General features: G+C 39.5%; 1 protein-coding gene across 3 annotated transcripts; it reads right to left on the bottom strand.

Annotated features, from left to right (window-relative positions):
- Positions 1 to 765: 765 nt before the first annotated feature.
- On the bottom strand, positions 766 to 25,634 carry enpp5 (ectonucleotide pyrophosphatase/phosphodiesterase 5). Of its 3 annotated transcripts, none has more exons than XM_072557003.1 (4): positions 25,554 to 25,634; positions 15,186 to 16,058; positions 13,682 to 13,861; positions 766 to 4,359 (listed from the first exon to the last, which is right to left on the bottom strand). In XM_072557003.1, the coding sequence occupies exons 2-4, from the start codon at positions 16,027 to 16,029 to the stop codon at positions 3,950 to 3,952; spliced, it is 1,434 nt and encodes a 477-aa protein (XP_072413104.1). In that variant the 5' UTR covers positions 16,030 to 16,058; positions 25,554 to 25,634; the 3' UTR covers positions 766 to 3,949. The 3 variants fall into 3 exon arrangements, with proteins under 3 accessions (XP_072413104.1, XP_072413110.1, XP_072413114.1); XM_072557009.1 differs by lacking the exon at positions 25,554 to 25,634 and adding an exon at positions 24,883 to 25,434; XM_072557013.1 differs by lacking the exon at positions 25,554 to 25,634 and adding an exon at positions 16,609 to 16,634.
- Between the last annotated feature and the right edge of the window lie 1,739 nt (positions 25,635 to 27,373).

The following is a 27,373-nucleotide window of genomic DNA, read 5'->3' as shown; positions in this document are numbered from 1 at the left end:
TGTGCATCATTCTGTACATTCCACACCCCCCGCCCCCCCCCCCCCCCATAACTTATTCCACCAATTGTTGAGATTTCTTTGTATGTTACTTTTTGAAGTTGTTCTTGTAAATGCTTTATAATTAATGGAAACTGCAGAATCATATTAATCACTGTCCTTTTACATATGGCTCTGTACTGTCACAACTTGCTGTCTCTTAGTAAATTAGATTCGAATCCAATTGTTAAATTAACATGTCCTTGCAATTTTTAAATTGATGGATCTTTAGACGTAAGTAATATATATTCCAGTTATATCTATTACCAAGAATTCACTAATTTGGCTTTATTCTCAGAGTTAGTGTAATGCTAAGACACAGCCTTTGCTTACTATTATTAAGAGGTTAGTTTAGTTCAGTTGGACAGATGGTTGGTTTGTGATGCAGAGTCATATCAATAGTATTGGTTGAATTCCTGCACTAACTGAGGTTAGCGGAATGATTCTGCTTCTAAACCTCTTCCCCCCTCCATCTAAGGTGTGGTGATTGTCAGGTTAAACTACCACCAGTTGTTTCTCTCGGAGAAATGTTTACATTGAAGTGACAGTTCAATAAAGTTTCAAATTAGACAAAAAAAAATTATGCCACAGTACACAGCTCCATTTCACTATATATATATATATATATATATATATATAATACACACACTAGAACATTTTTTAAAAAATCACAATTTGACGAGTTTTTTTGATTTTTTTTAATGAATTGTTTTGACAAACATCAAAATCAAATGGCAATAGTTGAATCAAATACATTTACATTGCTCTTAATCCATTTACTACAATTTGCATTTATCAATTTTTCCTTGAAGATTTATCTTAACTTATTACAGTTTAAAAGTTATGCAAACAAACTGCTAACTCTTGCCTTTAGAACCGTAAGTTGTACTCTTTACACGGTCAGTTGATGCAGTGTGCACTCTTCCCCATGCTCTTATCCCCCACCTCCACTGTTTCAGTGATGTCGCTTCCCAAATGAGTAAACCAGAAAAATTCAAAGAAATAAGTTACTTAGATTGCAGTTGAGGTTTTAATTTGAATACCAACTCTATTTAAATCATTTTGATCACAAAAGGAATTGAAAGAAATATGCCCTAAATAATATTTCTACCAAATGAATAAGCTGCATTTTGTTTTTGTTTCTTTTCCAGGGATTTCTAATTTAACAATGTGACAACAAACCCACTTGGTGATCAGCTTCATTTATTTGTAAATTCTGTTTTAAGTGTATGATCCAAGTGTCCCAAATTACCATAGGATTTCTTGAATGCTAATAAATATCTTCCACCAGTGTATGGGTAAAGCTGTACCTCTGGCAGATTAGAGCCACAAATGGGTGCATTTGATCATGATTACAGAAAATACAGCCACTTGCATTTATGTAGTAACTTTAACATAGCAAATACCCAATGTGCTTCACCAACAAATAGCAAAGATTAGAAAGGTGGACAAGATGGGTTGTCAGGAGAGTAGGTAGAAATTTATTCCAAAACGTACAGTCTCAATTGATTAAATGCAGTCAAGAATGAAGGCCAAAGTACCATGGGTGGGGAAAAATAGGGCTAGAAGAGCATATAGAAAACAGGAATGAGTCTTCCTTCTTTATTTCAAATGCACTACTTCCACCACCTTCTGTGGAATCTAATTCCAAAGACTGAACACGCTGGAAAAGAAAATTTCTTAGCTGGATGAGAGAGAAGGCTTCACCAAGGATCAATGCTTAATCTGTGGAGACAAGCAAGTAGGGTGGGATAGGGGTCACAGGGAGATGGTTACTGATAAGGTCACAGGTGAAAGTGAGGACTGCAGATACTGGAGTTTAGAGTTGAGAGTGTGGTGCTGGAAAAGCACTGGAGGTTGGGCAGCATCCGAGGAGCAGGAGAGCAGGATGCTGCCTGACCTGCCGAGCTTTTCAAGCACCACACTACTGACAGTGTAAATCACAAAACATGTAAAAAGTGAAACTATCACTGTATTCTAACAGATGAAAGGCTTAACAGACAATCAATTTTTCAATGTATAATTTCAGTAACATCACACTGTAAATTTTTGCTATAAATTCTGTTAGGATTGAGCCCTCCACCATCACCTGATGAAGGAGCGTCGCTCCGAAAGCTAGTGTGCTTCCAATTAAACCTGTTGGACTATAACCTGGTGTTGTGTCATTTTTAGATTTAATTTCAAAGTGACTCAAGTGAAAGCAACATGAAATAATTCCTAGTTGAAGAGGAACAAGAATTGCAATTACACTTAAAATATTTTTACCAACCATAGATATGTGTAATAAAAGCAAATTGATGTGAATGCTGAAAATCTGAAACAAACATAATTTGCTGAAAATTCTTCTGAAGAAAAGTACACTGGACTGGAAAAGTGAACTGTGTCTCTCTCTCTCTCCATAGATGCTGGGTCAGTCCTTTTCCCCAGCATTTTCTATATTGGTTATAGCATTTTGACTAACTCGGATGAGGATTTCTGTAATTCTACTAATCAGAAAAATATAAGTACAACTATCAAAACTTCATACGTAAGGCTTCATATATACTTCGTATATAGATTCCATCTGGGACCTCTTTGATTGCAACTTAGGGATTTACTCTCTACAAAGTAACTAGTAACTCACAATTGGATCTGGATCTCAACATACAACAATGATTTAGGCGTCACTTCTAAATCACTAACAGAACAGTGATGAAGGAATTAATTCTAGAAAATCATGGTTTATGTGAAACTTCAATACAAAAATACAGCTTGTAATAATTACTGTTAGTTTGAGTTCCATGTGGAGGAGACAGGTCACCAAATAATTTTCCAATGTTTAATTATAAAGTAACACATCTTCACTGAAGTTTGATATTCCCTTCTTTTTCTTCCCCAGTCCTTGCATTATTTAGCTATAGTGTTTAAACATGTACTTTTACAATAAAACCACTGTTTGGGTAAGATGTCCAGGAGGTCAGTTTAGCTTGAAATAGGAAGGACATTCCAGTTAGCCACATTACAAGATCTACGGATATAAACATTGCTGCTTAAGATGTAGAGCAAGGTTTTTACAATAATAAAGTTTCCTGCCTTGCTATGAAACACATTGGTGGGACATTTGGTGGTCTCACAGTCACTTAACACTAAGTGACATTAGTTAAGTAGAGGCAGGATCTAACCCAATCCCACTTATTTGACAGTGTCTGGGAGTGGGCACCTGATGGAAAGGGGATCCTTCAGGGAGGACCTCACTCTTTTCACATCTGAGGCCTAAATGTGGTGACTTGCTGGGGTTCTCACTGTATAACTCAAAACAGCATCAGAGTTGAGATTTAGGGTGAACAGGGCAGTCTTTAAGTGACAAATAGTTGGCCACATCTGACCCTCATAAAATTGCAGCTAAGTTGGGAGAGGCAGGAGGGGTAGCAGGAGGACCACCTTGGGAATTTTACCACTTGCTTTTACCCCATCCTTCCCTCTCTCCATCCTAACAATGTGAACCACAAAATTCTGCCTGTAATGTCTTAGGTTGTGACTTACAACAGGTGACAGTTGCTAGAATGGCTGTTATGTGAAGTTTTTAATTATAATAAGGTATTTGAGTAAATATTTCTTAACCAAATTCTTTTAACATTAATCATGTAGTCATCACTCAATAAAGTTTCTCTATGGCATTATTTTCTATACTCACTAGTAGATCTGACCCACTTGAGTACTGTTACCATCCCAAGCTGCTACAGGGCATACTGACAGACATATTTTCTGAATCTGCAAAACTATAACCCTAATTTCACATATTTTATGACTACAGTCTCTCAGATAGTTAATACCATTTTGAGATGATCAATGACAATTGACAGAAGGTATATAGAAACGTTAAGTTCTATATCAAAGAACAGTTCACTCAAATTGAGGATGAATACACTCAAATTCATCTTGACAGCAAGGGTTGAGACATTTCACCTTGGTGAATATTCAATCCAGACATCTGGCTTTTTGTAACCTGCTGTACAAATACTATAAGAAAACAAACAACCAGTACACTTCCAAGGAGAATTCCGAGCCAAGCATATGAACCCCTTGTGTTTATTTCACCCTGGGATACAATATCCACAACTGAACTTTCAGTTGCGATCATTTTTCCATCAACTAATAATTCTCGAACATTGTTTAAGGTGCCATTATTGGACATTGGGACAATTCCCAAAATGTGGCAGATTAATGGGTAAACATCAACAATATCCATGATTTCCTTGGTAAAGTTCTTCTTGAAAGCAGGACCATGGGCGATCAGTAATGGTTGCATACTGTTTATGGTGTTATCATATCCATGATCACCCACTAAAGGAAAGAAAAGAGCAGTTGTGTGACAAACAAAATCAATTTCAAATGAGCACATAATTCCTGAAAGTCCTTATTGAATGGAGAATTTATGCTCAACACAGCAAATTCTATCATTACAAATGACCACGTGGATCCACATGCAAGTGCACAGATGCATCTGCAATTCAATTGCAATAAGCAATGGGAACAGAAAGTGTGTTTTGACAGGTGCTAATGTACTTGGATACTCTAACTGCTCTTGATACAGTTTTAAGAAGTTACAAACCACAGAGTCATACAGATGTACAGCACGGAACAGACCCTTCGGTCCAACTCGTCCATGCTGACCAGATATCCCAACCCAATCTAGTCCCACCTGCCATCACCTGACCCATGTCCCTCTAAACCCTTCTTATTCCTTTACCCATCCAGATACCTTTTAAATGTTGCAATTGTACTAGTTTCCACCACTTCCTCTGGCAGCCCATTCCACACACGTTCCAACCTCCGTGTGAAAAAGTTGCCCCTTAGGTCTCTTACATATCTTTCTCCTCTCACCCTAAACCTATGCTATCTAGTTTTGGACTGCCTCACCCTAGGGAAAAGACCGTGTCTATTTATCCTATCCAATCCCCTCATGATTTTGTAAACCTCTGTAAGGTCACCCCTCAGCCTCCGATGCTCCAGGGAAAACAGCCCCAACCTATTCAACCTCTCCCTATAGCTCAAATCCTCCAATCCTGGAAACATCCTTGTAAATCTTTTCTGAACCCTTTCAAGTTTCACAACATCTTTCTGATAGGAAGCAGACCAGAATTGCACACAATATTCCAAATGTGACCTAACCAATGTGACCTAGCGCAACATGACCTCCCAACTCCTATACTTAATACTCTGACCAATAAAGGTGAGTATAACAAACACGTTTTCACTATCCTAAATAATTTTTAAAATGCATATTGAGACAACTCATAATAAAGCCACAGTAACCATATTATAATTGAAGAAATACTTAGCTATTGAACTTATTTGGTTTTAGGAAACATTTCCATACTCCAACAAAAACATAAATTGCTGGAAAAGCTTAACAGGCCTGGCAGCATCTGTGGAGAGAAATCAGAGTTATCATTTTGGGTTGAGTGATCCTTCCATGGAACTGATGGCAGCTAGGAAAGTATCAGTTTATATGCAGAAGATAGGGTTGGGGGAGGGGGTAAAGAGTAAACGATAGGTAAGGGTAGAGCTGAAAGAGAAAGAACAGTTGGACAGGTAAAGGAGTGAATAACGATCCAGCTAGGAGGGTGAATACCTATGAATGGGGACGAACTCCAAGACAACGTGTTAACATTCTCACTTTGAATTCATTTTCCTTTGTTTTCTAGATATGTTCTTTAAATCAATCATACAACATAGGGTACTTAGCTTTCTACATTAGTTATTGTACTGAAAGTAGTCTTGGGATCACGATGAGTCCAGAATAGTGGCAGCCAATACGGATAATCAAGAGGTCACATTAGTGAGCCCACACCCAGATTTCACGGAAGCTCAACTTAAGAATCCAGTTTCTGAGGAAATCAATCATGCAAAACAGGAAGGAAAAAGGCCTTAGAGGACCATGAAGGCCAATGACAGTATGTATGTCATTTAAGAGACAGATGGGTGGTACCTGAAGACTATTGATGGAAAGTTATACAGCATATGGACGTATATGGAGTAGTGTAGGTTAGATGGGGTTCAGATTGGTATGACAGGTCGGCGCAACATCGAGGACCGAAGGGTCTGTACTGTACTGTAATGTTCTATGTTCTATCCCATGGAAGTGCCAGTGCATGGCATCAAGGAAATGAGGGAACCTGGGAATATAACAAAATGTAAGATGATGGCCTAGAATGTAGTCAGATATAGAGGACTGTGAAGGAAACAAAAAGATGCTGGACTAATTCAGTAGGTCTGACAACATCAGTGGAGAGAAAATAGGGTTGATTGGTATGTCAGCAAAACAACCTAAACCACAGTAAAAGGGAGGATTGGGAGTGAGCTGAAGAGTGGAAGAACTATGACAGTCAATCCAGATTAACTTCACTGGAATTAAAAACAAAAATTGCTGAAAACACCTGGCAGGTTTGGCAGTAACTAAAGGAACAGCGCTCCAAAAGCTTGTACTTCTAAATAAATCTGTTGGGAGTATAACCTAGTGTCGTGTGATCTTTAACTTTGTGGAGACAGAAACAGTGTTAATGTTTTGAATCCAATGACTTTTCTTTGGAACTGAAGGGGATTGGAAAATGACTTTATTTTGTTGGCAAAGTGGGGAGGAGAAAGTAGAAGAGATAGTGAAGGTGCCCAAAGCAAAAGACGGAATCCTTAAGAGTGGTAAAGTTGAGACTGAAATGCAAAATAGGTGAGAATATAGGTTTGATTAGAGAAAATCAGGCTTTACTCTCAGCAGAGTTGACCAAAAATACACTGTGTTAGTGGGGGAAAAGAGATGCCATTGCATCTGTTCTGATGATGCTATTTTCCACAGATATACCAGTGATATGTTAACCTTATCCTTCTTGATTGAAAGGGCCGTTAGCCATGTCTGACTCATTTCCCACAGTTCTGAATCCTCACTACTTGCCCCGTCTTCCAGAACAAGGACAGAGTTCTCATTGTATTTACCTTTCCACCTCACCAGTCTCCACATTCAAAGGATCATCCTTTGCCATTTCCGCCACTTCCACCCACCACCAAACACATCTCCCCCTCTCCTTCTTTGTCAGCATTCCATAGGGTCTGTCCCTTCATGACACCTTCCAGTCTTCCATCATGGCTAAATATTTCCTCACTCTCACATGTACCTTTCCATATAACCAGAAAAGTTGCAACAAGTGCTCATTTCACCTCTCTCCACACTTTCCATATGAAACTTCGGTTTATATGTACTTTGTTCAATGTAGTTTGCTGTATTCATTGCTTACAATGCAGTCTGTTTTACGTTGGCAAAGCTAAACACAGACTGGGTCACTGCTTTGCAGAACATCTATGCCCTGTCTCGAAGAATAACTTCATTCATCCACTTGCTTGTCATTTCAACAAACCACTTCACTTCCATGCCAAGATTTCCATCCTACAGCTACTGTAATGTTTCAGCAAAGCTCAACACAAGCTGGGACAAACAGCACCTCATTTTCCACTTAGGCATTTTACAGCTTTCAGGACTCAATGTTGAACTTAATGACTTCAGAGTATGAACACTGTCCTGCATTTTGATCCCACCCGCTCTCTACCACACGTTGTTTGTGTCTTGTTAGCTTTGTTCTCAGTGGAATTAACCTACTTCCTTCTATTGAGACTCTGATCACATGCATTTTACATCTTTTATTCCTTTACCACCATTAGCAGTCCCACTGTCTTTTACATAGAAATGTAGAAGAGAGGAACAGGAGTAGACCATTTTACTCCTCGAGTCTGCACTGCCATTCAATATGATCATTGTTGATCATCAAGCTCAATACCAGAATCCTGCCCTTCCCCATATTTTTTTGATCCCTTTAGCCACCAGAGCTGTATCTACCGCCTTCTTGAAAACACAATGTTTTGGCCTCAAACAGTTTTTGTGACAGTGAATTCCACTGGTTCACCATTCTCTGGGTGAACAAATTTCTTATCTCAGTCTGACAAGCTTTACCCCTTATGCTCAAATATGACCACTTTCCCCCCCAGGGAGCATTCTTCCTGCATCTAATCTGACAAATTCTGTTAAATTCCAGTAGGGTTGATGGTATTCTCACTAGGCTGTTAATCCAAGGACCCAGATAATGTTCTGGGGACACAGGTTCAAACCCTGCCAGGACAGATGGTGAAGGCTGATTTCAATAAGAAAGAATTTGGAATTAAGAGATGAAACCATTGTCAAGTGTCAGAAAAAAAATCCATCTGGTTCAATAATGTTCTTTAAGGAAGGAAACTGCCATCCTTACCTGGTCTGGCCTTCATGTGATACCAGACCCCACACCAATTGTCCTTTAAGCAACTAGGAATGGGAAGGATAGGCAATGCTGGCCTAACCAATGATGCCTTCATCCCATGAATGAATTAAAAAATTCTGATAGATTTTATAGGTTTTCTATGAGATTCCACCCTCACTTTCCTGAACTCCAGTGAACACAAGAGAACACTTCCTGATGAACAGCTTTTGCCTGAAATGTCAATTTTCGTGCTCCTCGGATGCTGCCTGACCTGCTGTGCTTTTCCAGCACCACACTCTCGACTCTAATCTCCAGCATCTGCAGTACTCACTTTCTCCAGTGAACACAATCCTAACTGACTCAATCTCTCCTCATACATCAATCCTGCCTTTCTTGAAATCAACTTGGTAAATCTTTGCTGCATTTCCTCTAAAGAGTGTTTTTCCTCAGATAAGGCGATCAAAACACACAATATTCCAGGTGTGGCCTCACCAATGCCCAGTATAACTGCAGCAAGACATTCTTGTTCTTGTACTGGAGACTTCTCATTGTGACGGCCAACATACAGTTTGCCTTCTTTATTGCTTGCTGCACTTGTGCGCTTATTTGCAGTGACTGATGCACAAGGACACCCAAGTCTTGATGAACATTCCTCGCTCTCAATTTACCTGATATTTAGCTATATTATTCTGAATCTGCCATGCATTTGACCGCTCAGCCTGCACTGCAACATCTCTGCATTCTCCTAAAAAGCTCTTCCTTCCACCTAGCTTTCTGTCATATGCAAATTTTGACATATTATCTTTAGTTTCATCATGTAAATCATAACATATATTGTAAATAGCTGGAATCCTGCAGTATGCCTCTAGTGCCTGCCACTCTTTTTTTTCTGTCTGCCAACCAATTTCTATCTAGCTCAATACACTACCCCAAATCCTGTGCACTTTAATTTTACATATTAATCTCTTTTGTGGGACTTTGTCAAAAGCCTTCTGAAAGTCCAAATAAATCGCATCCTCTGGGCTCCCTGATCAACTGAACTCATTCCATCCTTGAAGAATTCCAGTAGATTTGTCAAGCATATTTTCCCTTTTACACATCCAAGCTGTGTCCGATTCTACCACTGTTTCCGTGTGCTCTGCTAAAAAAACCAGTGATAATGGAGACTAGCATCTTCCTGTGACCAATATCAAGACTCACTGGTTTATAACTCCCTGTCTTCTCTCCACCTTCCTTTTCTCGAATAGTGGGACTACATTAGAAAATATTACAGACTCCAAAGAATCTTGGAAGATGAACATCAATGTATCCACTATATCTCGGACTCTCCTTAAGTACTCTGGGATGTGAATTATTAGACCCTGGAGATTTATCAACCTTTAATCCCAACAATTTCTCCAACACCATTTCTCTACTAATACAGATTTGGTTCCGTTCCTCCCTGTCACTAATCACTGTGTTCTCCATCATTTCTGCATCTTATTTGTGTCCTCATAAAATCACAGAATTCCTACAGTGCAGATAGAGGCCATTTTGCCCATCAAGTTTCACTGACCCTCTGACAAACATCCCACCGAGACACCTCACTCTCCCACTCTATTCCCATAGTTAATCCATCTGGCCTAAACATCCCTAGACACTACTAGGCAATTTAGAATGGCCAATCCACCTAACTTGCACATCTTTTGACTGTGGGGGAAATCCAAAGAACCTAGAGGAAACCCATGTAGATATTGGAAGACATGCAAACTCCACACAGACATTCACCAAAGGATGGGATTGAACCCAGGTCCCAGATGCTGTGAGGCAAGAATGCTAATCACTGTGCCACTGTGCCTCTGTTCCACCCTCCTTTGTAAATACAGAAACCAAGTATGAATTTAATACTGGTAATGTCACTGGAGTGATGAAATATGGAGGAATGAACTATATAATGTGCTCTTAAATCTACCTAGGCTACGGAGGAAGCCTCATGCAGGTTTAAGATTGCCGTTAACTGCACTACGAAGGTAGCATCAGTGGTCATGAGTCTTGCTCAGCATGCCCAAGCAAGAGGAGATAAGTTATGACAGCCTTCCAAAAATCATTCTGACATGGTGTAACACAATGCACCCTAGGCAATGGTATGGTCTGTTTGGCCCCAAAACTACACTTGAGTAGAACAGATGGAGCTAGTGGACCTAGACAATAAGAAATAGTCATCCTGTGACCAATGCCAATTTGACATCTGTCTGGACCACTTTTCTTTTTAAACTGAATCCCCTTTGCCCTACCTCCACAGCCATGGCATATGACCAAAGTCCAATAGGAGTTAGACCAAGTGCATAAGATGTCGAAAAGAAGCAACTGTATATCAAAGAAATACAAGTAACCACCTGGTGGATGAACTGGGGAATAAATGCACAAGTTCACTCCGTATCAGAACATCCTCAAACCTTCTGGACATAGCTCAGTTTGTGGGGTTGTTGTGACCTTGTGATGTTCTCTGTCAGTTCGACAAGAAGCAAGGAACTAGAAAAGCAAACAATTATGGGAGAGGTTTTCCAAAAAGGAATTCTTTGGGGGAAGCCAGGGAATCATGAATTGGAAGATTTTATCAAAACCTAACTAGACTCTGAATAAACCTGATTAGATTTAAAGGGTCAGACTCTTTAAGCTAACTGCTGCCTTTTCCCATTGGCGCCACAAGCAGTATGACATCTGGTGAAACTTCAAAAATGAGAAATTGAGTAGACCATTCACCCTTCAAGCCTGCTCCATCACTTGTGGCTGATCATAAAATGTCATATGTCTTACATCAGCCCTGCCATTCAGGAATCAGCCTGGTTATCCTTTACTGTACTTCCTCCATAGTTAGAATATCCATCCTCAGATAGGTGGATCATAACTGCACACAATACTCCAGGTGATATCTCACCAAACTTCTGTACAGTTGCAGTAAGACATGTCTGCTGCTATGAAGGCAACATACCATTTGCCTTCTTTACCATTTGCTATACCTGCATGCTGAAGAGTGATGTACATAAACAACCTAAGAGGAAAAGAAACAAATGCTGACAAGAGAATGGAGAGGTATGGTGTAACATATTGAATCTGTAATGTGTGTTCAGCTAAACATATGAATCTTTAAGGACGTGAAGTTTGTTTGCAGTACTCAAAGTTTAAGTGATACTTAAATCCAAAGGTCTTGTTATCTTGATTCTAAACATGTGATTAATGTGGTGTAACTGTGCTATTGTTAAGGAAACTGAAAAGGTGATAACTGCATGGTGGCAATCTAGATCAGATTGAATATAAAATTGTTAAGGTTAAAATTACTGTTAAATTTATAACAAATGCACTATATGTGCTGGTTGCTTGGCAACCAAGAACTTGGCAGGGATGAGATTATCATTTCATTAATCATGTCAGAACTAGAAAACAAAGAACTAGCTGCTAAGATGATCAAAAAGCTTGATGAAGTTGCTAAGAAACAACTGACCAATCCCCAGGCAACCTTGCATATGTGGGTGCGCGAGTATCAGTTCTTATTATATGTAAGTTCCTTGTTGAGTACCAAGGAAACATGTTAAGTTTTGAGTTATCTACACTTAAAAGTAAATCTCTAAAAGGGGATATTAACTTAAAAAAATGCATCATTTTGATAGATACAATTTGAACATTACGTATTCAGTTAGGAACTTGGGATATGAATGCCAGTGGCATGATAGCCATTTGTTGCCCAACTTTAGCTGTTTTAGTATGGTTGATACAACAGAATGACTTGCTAGGTGACTTCAGAATGAACTCAGGATTTAACCAATTCAGTTTGAGACACATATAGGTTAGACCAAATGGCAAGGACACTGTAAAAAGGTCACTGGTGAACCAGTAAGATTTTACAACTATCACTTTTGCTCTGTCTAGCTTTAGATGATCATTAAATACTAAAAAGTTGTACTGAAAATACTCTCAAACTATAAGTGCACTCAGAATGGAAGACAATTTCAATGGAAATCAAATAGTAAGATGCTTAAAAAAGACTGAGAGAGAAAATTGGTACACAAATATATTTACGTATTTCTATTTTTCAGGAATAGCAGCCGGTGACAAGTGGTGTTCCACAAGGGTCAGTATCGGGACCACAACTTTTCACTTCATACATTAATGATCTAGATGAAGGAACTGGGGGGCATACTAGTTAAGTTTGCAGACGAACAAAGATATGTAGAGGAACAGGTAGTATGGAGGAGGTGAGGAGACTGCAGAAGGATTTGGACAAGTTAGAAGATTGGGCAAAGACGTGGCAGATGGAGTACAATGTGGGGAAGTATGAGATCATGCACTTTTCTAAGAATAGAAGCATGACTATTTTTTAAATGGGAGAAAATTCAGAAGTCTGAAGTGCAAAGAGACTTGGGAATTCTAGTCCAGGATTCTCTAAAGGTAAACTTGCAGGTTGAATCAGTAGTTAGGAAGGCTAATGCAATGATGGCATTTATTTTGTGAGGACTTGAGAAGCAGGGATGTACTTCTGAGGCTCTATATGGCTCTGGTCAGACCACATTTTGAGTATTGTGCACAGTTTTGGGCCCCATAGCTCAGGAAGGATAAATTGGCCTGGAGCAAGTTCAGGGGAGGTTCATGAGAATGGTCCCAGCAATGAAAAGCTTAGCATATGAGGAATGTTTGAGGACTCTGCAAATACACTCGACGGAATTTAGTAGGATGAGGGAGGACATAATTGTTCAGGCCATTGAGTATTCTGTAAGTTTCAGTGAATGTTGGGAAGATGTTTCCATTGGTAGGAGAGAATGGGACCTTAGGGCACAGCCTTAGAGTAAAGGGAAGATTTTTTACAATAAAGATAAGGAAAAACTTCTTCAGCCAGAGTGGTGAATCTACGGAATTCACTGCCACAGAAGACAGTGGAGGCCAGATCATTGAGTATATTTAAGCCAGAGATAGATAGGTTCTTGATTGTCAAGGGGAATCAAGGGTTACAGGAAGAAAGCAGGAGAATGGGGTTGAGAGACTTATCAGCCATGATTGAATGGTGGAGCAGACTCAATGGGCTGGATGGCCTAATTTATTTTCCTATGTCTTATGGTCTTATTAAGAGCAATTCATATATTGTGGTGCATGCATCAGTTCTTTATCCTTGCAGTTTGAAATTTTTTTTTGTCTTTAGATTTCTAAATTAATGCAATCTTCTCTCAATGTGCTTTGAAGTAGCCAAATAAAAGCATGTAATGTGCTTATGATAGTTGAAGAGTGACAAAAGTGCATAGCTAGACACAAGAAGAAATTGCCCCCCTTTATTAATAACTGCCTTATCCAAAAATCATGTAAATTTTCTATTTATTTAAAAGAATTTTAGAAAGCATTTTTAAAAATAAAATACTTACAATTAAATTTTCCAGTTGTCTTATTCTGATTAATTGTCCACCCTTCATCTGCCACAGCTATTATTGGTTGGATTCTCTTATTGTGCTTGTAGCGAAAGTGATCTGGAATATCCTCCTTCTTGTACACAGTCATATTGGGGTGAGCATTCACTAAAGCATGATATATCTCATAGTATTTACCTGCAACCAAACAAAATGGCTGTCACATCAGTGGCTGGTGCAAAAAGCACATTCAAATTTTTTGTTGGAAGATAGCTGGAAATGAAGCTAGAGCATTCACACGAACAAGGAACTGAAATAGCACATTCAGCATCTTAAACTGTCTTCACTATTTAATCTGAATGTAACCCTAAATCTGCATTTCCTCCTATCCCTTATAAAGTTTTATCCCCTTGTTAAGCAAGAATCTATTCACCTCTGTCTTAAACAAATTCAGGATGCTGTTTCCACCACCTTCTTTGGAGAGTTCCAGACATTGATGATCCTCTGAAGAACAAAATTTGATATCATCTGTTTTAAATAGCTAAGTCCTGATTTTTAAACAATAACCCCTACTTTTTGATTCACTCCGCATCCATCATGTTAAGATTTTTCAGCATCATAAACCTTTCAATCAAGTTACCTCTTATTTTAAACTTCAGCAGATAAAAGCCTAGCCTGTCCCACCTTTACTCATTAGACAACCTTCCACTCCTGGTATTAAATATGATACATCTTCCCTGAACTGCTTCCCATAGATTTACATTCATATTTTAAATGAGGAGACTAATACTATACATAGTGCTCCAGATGTAGTCTCAGCAGTGCCTTGTACCACTGAAGCATAACCTCCTTTCCTTTGTATTCAATTCCCCTTGCAATAAAGAACAACATTATTAGCTTTCCTGATTTAATATATAGTTATAGCATATACTTTCTGTAATGTATACACTAGGTGACGCAGATATCTGCATCTCAGATCTCCGCAATCTCTCACCATTAGGTAATATTCCTACTGTCAAAGTGGACAATTTCACATTTGACCACATTGTGCTCCATTTTGCCACATCTTTGCCCACTCGCTTAACCTATCTATATTGTTTTATAGCTTCATGTTCACAATTAATGTTCCTACACATCTTTTTTAAGTCATTGGCAAATGCATTGCCCATCCTCTCATTCAAGTCATTTATAGAAATTGTAAATAGCTGACCACCTTACACTGGTCTGGGTGGTACATCAACATAATGCTACTCTGAAATCCCCCCTTTGTGCTTTAAGTCCAATCCATTTGAGTAAATATTCCTTTAGGTTTAAGATTAATTTCTATAGCTGTGCATTAGCCTTCAGTGACTTGTATATGTGGACATCCAAAACCCAATTCTTTTCCACAACTCAGTCTATCAACATTAAGAAAATTTCTAAGTTGCTTTGTTCAGGTTCAAGATAGCTGACCTCGGAATTATATTCCAAATTTGTTTAATCCAAGATTTATCAAAAGAAACCGTCATAAATGTTATCTTACCTTCTTTGGGCAATATAGCAGAAACTGGTGTAAAATCAATCCATGTGTACAGATCACGATCAATGTATAGATCTAATTCAATGATCCTGTCTCTAGAGCACAGAGTCATCCCATGGTCACTTGTGACTATTAAGTTTATCGTGTTCCAGAGTCCAGCTTTCTGAAGTTGTTCTACAAGGTAGCCAAGTTTTAGATCAATATCTGCAATGACTTTATCCAAGAAAGGGTTGTCAGTCCCAAACTCATGGCCTGTCTGATCAGGTTCTTCCCAGTACAACAGGCCAAAATTAACAGGTTCTTTTCCTCTGAACCAGTCAATCAACTGGGTCACTCGATCCTCAAAAGGAACAGAGATATTATAGATCATGTAGTGAGTTGGGTACATCCCGTGTATTTGAACATCAGTACCAGGCCACATTACAGCCCCACTCTTATGGCCTTGAATCTGGTTTGTAACCCAAAGTGGATAGGCCTCATCCCACCAGACTGGATCAAATATGTCCATTCCATCCATAGAAAAGGTTTTATTTAAGTCCTGATCATACATTTTATTTGCTACAATTCCATGGTTCTCTGCGTATAACCCAGTAACAAGGGTATAGTGGTTTGGATAGGTTTTTGTGATGAAAATATTTGTAACCCGATTTACATGAATGCCATTTTCCATGACATACTTAAAGCGTGGCATTGGAACTCTATGGATGTAATCCCATCGAAATCCATCAAACGATACCAGCAGCACTTTTGGTTGATTCAGCTGGAGAGATATAGCTTCAGTGAGAGTCAAGGTAATTGCAAAGTAGCAAAGACACATCTGCCTGATGTGAGGTGTCATGATACTCATTTATTTACTGTTAGGTATTTAGACACCAGCTGCAACACAGAAATAACATCTATCAACTTTGTTTACATATCAATGCAATAGCTCAATGCAATATTAAAACCTCTTTACAACTAAAGTTTTCTCTTGTTCCCCATCTAATCTGGGAAGTGCTTACTTAATTGGGGTCCAGTTCCAAGGGTACATTTATTTCTCTGGCATAACTAGTACCAATAAATATTTCTAAATAAAATGGTCACAAACAGCATCAAAGTTTAGATATGTAGGATATACATTGCTGAGATGGTGCAATTGCTAGAAGAGATGATGTGAAAACATATGGAATTTTTGAAACTTTGAGAACTTTAGCTAAATGCACTCCCACACAATCAGTGAGAAATCTCTGCTGTGTCACTCACAATCTTCCCTGGATGGAAAATTGCAAGCAACTTACATACGTTTTCCAATAAAACAAGCCTCCTCCCTGTCCAATAGTTTGAAGTCTTAAAAGGATTTGTCTATAGTATACTACCATTCTCAACATAAGTACTGAAGAAAAATTATACAACAGTGTTCAATGTTATTTCAAGATAGGGGTTTTACCTTATATATTCGTGTAAGTCGATCTTGTGTAAAAGTTGACCCCTTATTGTTGGACAAAAAGTCTTGTATTTTCCATATATCTCATGTAAAAGTTGACCCTACTATATTGCATTATAAACCTCGTACAAAGGAAACTGATGTTCGCGTTAACACTTAAACGAAATCGTATTTGTTCATTCATACCAGTAACTCTACTCATCGCTCTTTGTTTACTATATTGCATCTTTATTCATTCATAACTCTACTTAGTCCATTTGGTTTACTACAGCACGTTTTGATTCATTCATTCATTCATTTAGACTGGTACTAAGTCTATCGGTAGCAATTGCACTTTGTTCACTATACATCCAAGAGTTGATATTGTTAAAAAATTGTGCCATTATATCTGCATAAAAGTGAGATATATTAGCTACATATATCTTTAACTCTTTGACAAATTTGTTAATGTTGCTGAGATTCATAACACTCAAGAGTAAGCGGAAGGGAAAGGGAAGAATTTGGTGGGAAAGTTCAAGATTCTTACATATTCAGAATTTAATGAATGTTTCATTTTAAGTTTCCTAAAATTCTCTGTCCTCCTTCGCTGTTCTTTCCTTTCTTTTCCATTTCTCTCCCTCTCCTACACCTCCTGATCATTGCTTGTTTTTTCTTGAAATTCGATACTTCTGCTGGTCCACTTTTCTGCTATTCTCGGCTAATCATTGACCTCAGGTTCCACCTGCAAATATTTAGCCACCCCTTTTAAAAATTTGCTTTTTCTGGCTTTTGGATGAAATTATAATTCCCACAACAGTCTCAATAAATCTTTTAACTGATTAAGGACAGAACTTTTAAATCTTCTACTTCTTATTGAGCTCGTAACATACTGGCATCAAATCCTAACATTTTTTATTGTTGCAAATCAAATACAAGAAAGCCTTTTGCAGTAGTTTTGCTTTTTAAAAATAACAATTTAGCTACTGTAATTCTCTTGTCTGGGGGTTGAAATTGTGGATCGAGCATGCAGTTTCTTTTGTCGAAACACCAGACAAGGTTTCTCCTTTTCTTCCAGTTTTGGAGAGGATAGCCCAAATTATTTTACTCCCAAACGAAGAGGAAGGACCTGGCAACCCTTTTCTTATTCAGTGGCCTCCTCAGTTAGTCGCACAACTTTGATTTAAAAATAGACCCTTCCCTATTGAGCACAAGAACACTAAAAAGCAAACTTTAAAAGTTTTTTTAAAATTAAAAATGTCACTAACTCTTTATAAATATATTAAAATGCTTATTGTGATAAATCCATTCTCAACTGTACTAAACTGAACAACACCAGGTTACTGCTCTTACGCTTATCAGGGAATATTCTTTAAAGCGACATTCTTAAATGTTGCCAAATTGCACTCAGTAATGGCAGATTTCACATTCTGCAATATACAAAAGAGTTTGAGCAGAAATTTGAAGGAAAGAAAAACTTCCACCAGTTCAGGCACAATTTAAACCCTAACCACTCTGCATCCAAAGTAGAAATTTAGAAGTTTGAATAAGAGACTAAACAGACATACTGACTTCTGCCTTTTGTTGCTCCTTTTACTTCATTTTTATTTATAAGCATAGCAGAGAAATCTGCCATGCCAGATAGGAATTGCATATAATAATAAGGCCAACATTTTAATGCTGTAGGCCTGCCAAAAGAAATATAGTGGAGCCGAATTATTGTGATCTACTCTGTCTAGAGGGAATCTAAACAGAAGAGTCAACATTATTTGCATACGCTGTTTGGCAAAATGATAACACAGGAGCCAAGGACAGCAAAATCATAGAATATCTCTATTAATAGTCATAGAGCTGTACAGAATGGAAACAGACTCTTGGGTCTCATTCACACATGCCGAGCGGATATCGTAAATTATTCTAGTCCAATTTGCAAGCATTTGACCCATATCCCTCTAAACCCTTCCTATTCATATACCCATCCAGATGCCTTTTAAATGTTGTAACTGTACTAGCCTCCCCCATTGCCTCTGGCAGTTCATTTCATACACATGCCACTCTCTGCGAGAAAAGGTTGCCCCTTAGATCCCTTTTAAATCTTTCCCCTCTCATCTTAAAATTATACCCTCCAGTTTTGGATTCCCCCACCCCACAGAAAAGACTTGGCTACTCACCCTATCCATGCCCCTCATGATTTTATAAATCTCGATAACACTACCGTTCAGCCTCTGACGCTCCAGGGAAAATAGCCCCAGCCTGTCCAGCCTCTTCCGATAACTCAAACCCTCTAAGCCTGGATGCATCTTTGTAAATCTTTTCTGAATCCTTTCAAGTTTCACAGCAACCTTCCTATAGCAGAGAGACCAGAACTGCACACAGTATTCCAAAGGTGGCTTAAGCAATGTCCTGTACAGAGGCAACATGACCTCCCAACTCTTGTACTCAATGCACTGACAATAAAGGTAAGTACATTCAAGGAACTATGAACCTGGACGCCAAGTTCCCTTTGTTCAGCAACAGTCCCCAGGACCTTACCATTAAGTGTATAATTCTTGCCCTGATTTGCCTTTCCAAAATGCAGCACCTCACATTTATCTAAACTTCTCAATATTCAGAACTTTAGCTAGTTATTTCACAGAAAAGGAGAGAAACAATTTTCTTAGTACATGCTGCCCCATCAACTGTCAACACGCTAGTGGATATTCATGAGTTATCACCTCTTTTTCTTTTTCTACTCTTTCTACTACCCCCAAACTTCCTCCTCCATATCCCTGTTCCATCTCACAACAGACAAGATATTTAATTTCCTTAGTTATGAAATTGCATCAGGTCTGCATGTATATCAGAATCACTTCACAATGTTGTGTGAGACCTTATTTTTAGGTACAGGTCATTCTGCTACAATGTACATTCTGTTAATATGAATTTGATATAACACAATTGACAAATTGGGGACAATGTTTTTAAAACACATATTGGTTAGAACATGATTCTAGCCCCAATAGTTTAGATAGTGCTGCTATTAAGCATTTTTCTTATAACACAGGGGTTGCATGAGAATGGAACTACCATGTTATGGCAGAACTGATTGTATGCCTAATGCTACTTTTGGTATGATACCCTTCGCTGAAACAAGAATGAACTTGATAGTTGTGGTGGAGTAAGGAATAAGCTGGGTGTTGAGTTTGTGGATGACAGTAAAATTGGTGGTATAATAAAGAATATTATCTAAGAGTACAATCTTATGGGACAATAGGCCAAGAAGTGTTGTTGTGGTTCTGTTCACCGAGCTGAAAATTTGTGTTGGAGACATTTCGTCCCCTGTCTAGGTGACATCCTCAGTGCTTGGGAACCTCCAATGAAGCGCTTCTGTGTTGTTTCCTCTGGCATTTATATATACACTATAAATGCCGGAGGAAACAACACAGAAGCGCTTCACAGGAGGCTCCCAAGCACTGAGGATGTCACCTAGACAGGGGACGAAATGTCTCCAACACAAATTTCCAACTCAGCGAACAGAACCACAACAACGAGCACCCGAGCTACAAATCTTCTCACAAAGTTTGAAGACCAAGAAGTGGCAGATAGAGATTAATTTAGATCAATGGAAGATGTTGCATTTTTAGTAAGGCAAATCAAGGCAGGACTTACATGGTTAATGGTAGGACCCTGCGGAGTGTTGTTGAATAGAGGGGCCAAGGGGTTCATAGATTCTTGAAAATGGCATCACATGTACACAGGGTAGTGATAAAGATGTTTAGCATGTTTGCTTCATTGGACAGAGCTTTAAATATAAGAGTTGGGATGTCATCTTGCATATGTAGAAGATATTGGTAAGGCCACTTTTGGAATACTGCGTTCTAGTCATTTTGCAATAGGAAGAATGTTGTTAAACGAGAAAGAGTGCAGAAAAAAATTACATGGATATTCCTGGGACTGGAGAGGCTGGATCAGCTGGGACTTGCCCTGGTGTGTCAGAGCCTGAGTGGTGACCTTGTAGAGGTTTATAAAATCATGAAGGGCTTAGATAAGGTGAACAGCCAAGAGGAGAGGAATCAAAAACTAGAAGAGAAAGATATAAAAGGGACCCGAGGGGCCCTATTTAACACAGAAGGTGGTGCATATATGGAATGAGCTGTCAGGGGAAGTGGTACAGGCAAGTACAATTACAATATTTAAAAGACATTTGGACAGGTACACAAACAGGAAAGTTTTAGAGGGATATAAACCAAACACCAGCAAACGGAACTAGTTACGTTTGGGATACCTGGTCAACATTGATGAGTTGGGCTGAAGGATCGGTTTCCAGCTGTATGACTCTATGTCAGACAACTACTGATATATTTCTAGTAATTCTCCATTCAAATGTACAATTGATTTATTATTTACACTACACCTGTTCAACCAGACCAATTAAAAACTTTGATGAAAAATGTGTTGCTGGAAAAGCGCAGCATGTCAGGCAGCATCAAAGGAGCAGGAAAATCGATGTTTCGGGCATAAGCCCTTCTTCAGGAAGGGCTTATACTCGAAATATCTATTCTTCTGCTCCTTTGATGCTGCCTGACCTCCTGCGCTTTTCCAGCAACACATTTTTCAGCTCTGATCTCCAGCATCTACAGTCCTCACTTTCTCCCAATTAAAAACTTTGCAGTTTAATAAAATGCTTGAGCACAAACAGGCTATCTGGTTCATTAAATCTGCAATAACATTTTTCTCACAGAATGAGACAATTAAATGTGGGGTGAAGGCTAATGGAGGTCCTAACCAGCATTCTCAAATGTGATTAAATGCTCCATCACTACCAAAAATGTTACAGCAGACGACATCAAATTCTACCCTCCAGGAGTCTGAAAAGTTTTGGTCATAGCTTCCAACATTTTTTCAGAAATTATTGATAGAATATTTGGATGATAAATTAAACTCTATCTTTAATAGATTTTTTGAATAACAGAGCCTCCTAATTATCCATATACAGCTCAAGTAGTTCTGCAATTTCCATATCAATTGATGTGACCTCTCTCAAAAAGGAGATATTATTTGGTACCATTGCTATTCCTTCACTTCCCACGACAAATTTGCCTCTCTTACAGAGTCATAGAGATGTACAGCATGGTAACACACACTTCAGTCCAACTCGTCTATGCTACCCAGATATCCTAAATTAATCTAGTTCCATTTGCCAGCACTTGGCTCACAGCCCTCTAAACCCTTCCTATTCATGTACCCATCCAGACGTCTTTTAAATGTTGCAATTGTACCAGTCTCCCCCACTTCCTCTGGCAGCTCATTCCATACACACACCACCCTTTGTGTGAAAACAGTGCCCCTTAGGTGTCTTTTAAACCTTTCCCCTCTCACCCTAAACCTAAGCCCTCTAGTTCTGGACTCCCCCAACCCAGGGAAAAGACTTTATCCATTTACCCAATCCATGCAACATTAATCGATTGTTACTAATATAATAATAAACTTTTGTTTCTCTCCTTCATGTTTTAATGCTGACTTACAGTTTTCATACTCATTCTGCAGATATCCGCTGTTCTATACATGTGCTCTGACTTTTGTTTTATCTGCTGTATAATGTTTATCTTTTCAGTTTCAAGCTAGCTCTACTTTGTGTATTCATCGACAGAACCAATTATCTTTCCTTTGCTATTATATACTTTCAACAAGGTTCCTCATGGGAGACTGATTCGCAAGGTTAGATCTCATGGAATACAGGGAAAACTAGCCATTTGGATACAGAACTGGCTCAAAGGTAGAAGTCAGAGGGTGGTGGTGGAGGGTTGTTATTCAGACTGGAGGCCTGTGACCAGTGGAGTGCCACAAGGATTGGTGCTGGGTCCTCTACTTTTTGTCATTTACATAAATGATTTGGATGCGAGCAGAAGAGATACAGTTAGTAAGTTTTCAGATGACACCAAAATGAGCTGTAGTGGACAGTGAAAAGGGTTACCTCAGATTACAATAGGATCTTGACCAGATGTGCCAATGGGCTGAGAAGTGGCAGATGGAGTTTAATTCAGATAAATGCGAGGTGCTGCATTTTGGGAAAACTAGTATTAGCAGGACTTATACACTTAATGGTAAGGTCCTCGGGAGTATTGCTGAACAAAGAGACCTTGGAGTGCAGGTTCATAGTTCCTTGAAAGTGGAGTCGCAGGTAGACAGGATAGTGAAGAAGGCGTTTGGTATGCTTTCCTTTATTGGTCAGAGAATGGAGTACAGGAGTTGGGATGTCATGTTGCAGCTGTACAGGACATTGGTTAGGCCACTGTTGGAATATTGCGTGCAATTCTGGTCTCCTTCCTATCGGAAAGATGTTGTGAAACTTGAAAGGTTTCAGAAAAGATATACAAGGATGTTGCCAGGGTTGGAGGATTTGAGCTCTTGGGAGAGGCCAAACAGGCTGGGGCTGTTTTCCCTGGAGCGTCGGAGGCTGAGGGGTGACCTTATAGAGGTTTACAAAATTATGAGGGACATGGATAGGATAAATAGACAAAGTCTTTTCCCTGGAGTCAGAGAGTCCAGAACTAGAGGGCGTAGGTTTAGGGTGAGAGGGGAAAGATATAAAAGAGACCAAAGGGGCAACGTTTTCATGCAGAGGGTGGTTACGTGTATGGAATGAGCTGCCAGAGGCTGGTACAATTGCAACATTTAAGAGGCATTTGGAAGGGTATATGAATAGGAAGGTTTTGGAGGGATATAGGCCAGGTGCTAGCAGGAAGGACGAGATTGGCTTGGGATATCTGGTCGGCATGGACAGATTGGACTGAAGGGTCTGTTTCCATGCTGTACATCTCTATGACTCTAAGGTTCAACTCCAGTTTAAATATTTCTCATTGTAGTTTTGAAATTTCTCCTCATCGATCCTTGCAAGTTTCCTTTCATCTCTTATAATTTACCCCTTAAAGTTTTTTTTTTTACTTTTCAATCTTACACTGAAATACATTGTCATCACACGACTTAAAATTTTGTCATTCTTTTAGGTGAACTACTTGGTATGCATCAGTAGCCAGAACTAAGTAAGGTTTGCTTCCTTCATGGCAACATTTAGTCTAAGAAAACAGATCTGAGCTCAACTTTAGGATAACGAAGACATCCCATAGTTAATTCGTGCTTAATAATTATTGGCCATGTGACAAAACCAATGCCGTTCTTCATCTTACTTCAAAGTGCCAAAAAGTAAATTCAGCAGAATTGAAGGATTAAAAGAACAGTAGTTGCATGGATACAAGTTTTGTTAAGAGACAACAACTTTGGGGTAGTGCTGAGCAATTGTTCTCTGACTTGAGGGATGTATACAGTGCTACCTCATAAATGTCAGTATTAATGCCAGTTTTCTTTAAAATATATGTGAATATCCTGGTCATCAGTTTCCAAGGCAAAGTATCAACATTTATAACAATGATAAGGAGTCCAATGCATTAAAATGTGGAACATACAGTAACTGATTTCAGGAATCTGGTGAAATGATTCATAGCAAATTAAATTTAACAGGTGCGTAATAGCCCATTTGAGAAAGAATGAAGAAAGTCAAAATGAATAACATAGTATAACTATAAAGGGGCACAAAAATGAAAAACAAAAAGTAATATTTTGTCCTTTGAAGATATCAGAACATGTTGAGAAGTTGTTAAAAAGGCATTTTTGACAGAGCTTTGGCTTTATGACTCTATAACTCATCAGGACTGATAGCATTTTGCTGTCCATTCCCAAGTGCTTTTGCTTGCTAGGCAATTTCAGAGTTAACCACATTCTTTGAGTCTGGAGTCAAATGCCAGTATCAGTACATGTAATGATGGCAGATTTCTTAAAGACAATAGTGAATCAGGTGGGATTTTACAGCAACTGACAAGGGTTTAGTGTCATAGATATATACAGCACAGAAACAGAACCTTCAGTCCAACAAAGTGCCACTAGCATTGCATTCCAAATTTATCAAATTTAATTAAAATTCTACCTTCTGCCAAATTGGATTTAAACCCACATGCCCAAAGCATTAGCCTCAGCCCCTGAATTATCTGTCCAGTAACATTATCACGACAACATCACTTAATCCTAGTATTATGGACAATGTTGGGCATCACATTTTCACAAAAATGCTAAAATCGTGAGACTAGTCTCCTTTAGAGACTAGCTACAGGGAGATTTATTAGAAGTGCTCAACGTCGTGAAAGATTTCGATTGTTTTACTGAGATACTGTTTCTAATGACAAGTAATAAGTGACAGACAGACACAGATTTTAAGTGATAAATTAGCAAAAATACCAGAAGTGAAATCAGAGAGAAAAAATAAATTACCCAGGACACTGTGATCTGGGATAGGCGAAAAGCTGACGGAAGTGGATTCATGACAATTTTCAGAAGGAAACCGGATTAATACTTGATATGGAAAGATTCGTTGGACTGGGCGGATCAAGCACAGGAAGGGCTACTTAAAGCAAAGCACTGACACCAACAAGATGGTTCAAATGACCCCCTTCTTTACTGTGTCATCTTGTGATTCTGTTTGGGTCATCTCACACTTAATTCTACATGGGTCTCACTCAGAACGCCACCACAGACTCTGAAACAAGATTTATCCTCTAGCCCAAGTGGGGAAATAATAAATATAGTTAGGGTATTTACAATAGTGTATTCTAGCTTTGATCCTGCAACACCGTATTTTAAAAGGTACACGAGTGAGGTAAGATCCATTATGAACCTGCGCAGAAATGAGTTACATGAGCTGACATTTCCCTCAAATAATAAACTGCCTTAAAATAAATCAGATTCTGCTACAAGAAAAATCCTTTGATCCGCCACATCGGGAGTCTGCCCACAGCCAGTAGGAGAAAGGAGTAGAGCTCGGTGATCCCTCCCTCGGCGTTAATATTAAGCGGCCCCAAGCGGTGTCGGAGTGTTGACGGGACAGGAAGGGTCGGGTCAGCCCCCTCCCCAACCCCACAAACACTCCCACTCCCGCGATTCACCTGCTCGCGATCTCACCGCCCACTCCTCGCGCTCAGCCACGCTCTGAAACCGTTATGACGCTGCCACCGCGGGGACCAAGCTCCGCAGCCCTACTCCGATTGGTCGGTGGGTGCTCCATGATGTGGATAGGACCACACCCTCGGGGCGGGGCGGCCTGGGAACACCAAACAGGGTGCGCTGAGCCCGAAGCCCAGCTGGTCCGAAAGGTAGGATGTTACTGATGTGGCCAAGAGAGAGCGAGAGCCGAGATCAAAGTTTTCCCTAATACGAAATTGGGGTTCTTGATTTGAAAATGGTCTCGCCGTTCCAATGGGGATAACGTAGTATGGACAAACTCCCACTCAAAACTTTTGAGTTCCACTGTTTAAAGTTTATTTCAAATCCATTCTGTTCTTCCGAATCCAGAGTGAGAAGTCACACGATACCAGGTTATAGTCCAACATAGCGAAAATGCTGGAAAATCTCAGCAGGTCTGGCAGCATCTGTAAGGAGGGAAAAGAGCTGACGTTTCAAGTCAAACTGACCCTTTGTTCAACATAGTTTGTGTGAAATCACAGGCTTTCGTAGCTTGATCGAGATGTGAGGTGCTGAGGAAGCACAGCAGCATCCCAGGACCAGGAGAGTCGACGCATCTGGCATAAGCCCTTCATCAGGAATGTGGGGTAGGGAAGGGGACTGAGAGATAAATAGGAGGGTGGGGGGCGGAGGTAGCTGGGAAGGAGAAAGTGGATGCAGGTGGTGGGGTAATTGTGATAGGTTGGCGGGAGGGAAGTTGGACAGGTGTGACAGGTCAAGAGGGTGGTGCGAGTTGGATCTGATATGAGATAGTGAGGACTGCAGATGCTGGAGATCAAAAAATGTGCTGGAAAAGCACAGCCAGTCAGGCAGCATCCAATGAGCAGGAGAGTCAATGTTTCGAGCCAAAGCTCTTCATCAGGAATCTGATATGAGGTGGGGGCAGGGGAGGTTTGGAAACTAGTGAGGAAGAGAAGGCGTTCTTCTTCCAGATGTCAGGTGGCTTGGAATGGTAGTGGAGGAGGCCCAGGACTTCCATGTCCTTGGTGGAATGGGAGGGGGCTTAGAAGTGGTCAGCCACAGCACAGTGGGGATGCGTGTGTCGACTCTCTTGCTCTTTGGATGCTGTCTGATTTGCTGAGCTTTAATAGCACTACAGGTTTTGACTCTGACTATTGCCTCCCCCACCAACCCCCCCCCCCCCTCCTTGTTATCTCTCAGCCTCCTCCTGTCCTACCCCCATATTCCTGATGAAGGCTTTTGCCTGAAACAAAGGCTGAAGATAATAACGACTCATATGGCTATTCTTTAGTTATGTCCAGGCAAAGGCAACAGTATTGATGCGTTAAACAGTAATGAAAGAATGAACACTAAACATAGAGAAAGATGTGCCAGAGTTGTGGATGACTAATAATTCACATACAGAAGGCAATCTGGATGTAATTTTGCTCACTGAGCTGGAAGGTTCATTTTCAGATGTTTCATCACCATACTGGGTAACATCATCAGTGAGCCTCTGATGAAGCATTGGTGTTATGACCTTTCTATTTAGGTTTCCTTGGGTTGGTAATGTCATTTCCTGTGGTAATGTCATTTTCAGTTCATTTTCTGAGAGGGTAGTAAATGGGGTCCAAGTCGATGTGTTTGTTGCAATGCTATGCTTTTAGGATTCTCATGTGTGTATCTGTTTGGCTTGTCCTAGGATGGATTTTTTGTCCCAGTCGAAGTGATGTTCTTCCTCATCTGTATGTAAGAATACTAGTGATAGTGAGTCATGTCTTTTTGTGGCTAGTTTTCTGCCTAG

The sequence above is a fragment of the Chiloscyllium punctatum genome, chromosome 3 (genome assembly GCF_047496795.1).
Source record: "Chiloscyllium punctatum isolate Juve2018m chromosome 3, sChiPun1.3, whole genome shotgun sequence".
Lineage (NCBI taxonomy): Eukaryota > Metazoa > Chordata > Chondrichthyes > Orectolobiformes > Hemiscylliidae > Chiloscyllium > Chiloscyllium punctatum.
The sequence above is the reverse complement of the archived record's forward strand: the minus strand, read 5'-3'. Positions and strand labels throughout refer to the sequence as shown.

Coding starts and splice junctions, on each gene's coding strand:
- enpp5 (XM_072557003.1), bottom strand. CDS start 16,029: ATGAGTATCATGACACCTCACATCAGGCAGATGTGTCTTTGCTACTTT. Junction 13,862..15,185: donor TGCTATATTGCCCAAAGAAG/GTAAGATAACAT, acceptor GTTTGGTTGCAG/GTAAATACTATGAGATATAT. Junction 4,360..13,681: donor GACAACTGGAAAATTTAATT/GTAAGTATTTTA, acceptor TCTTTCCTTTAG/TGGGTGATCATGGATATGAT.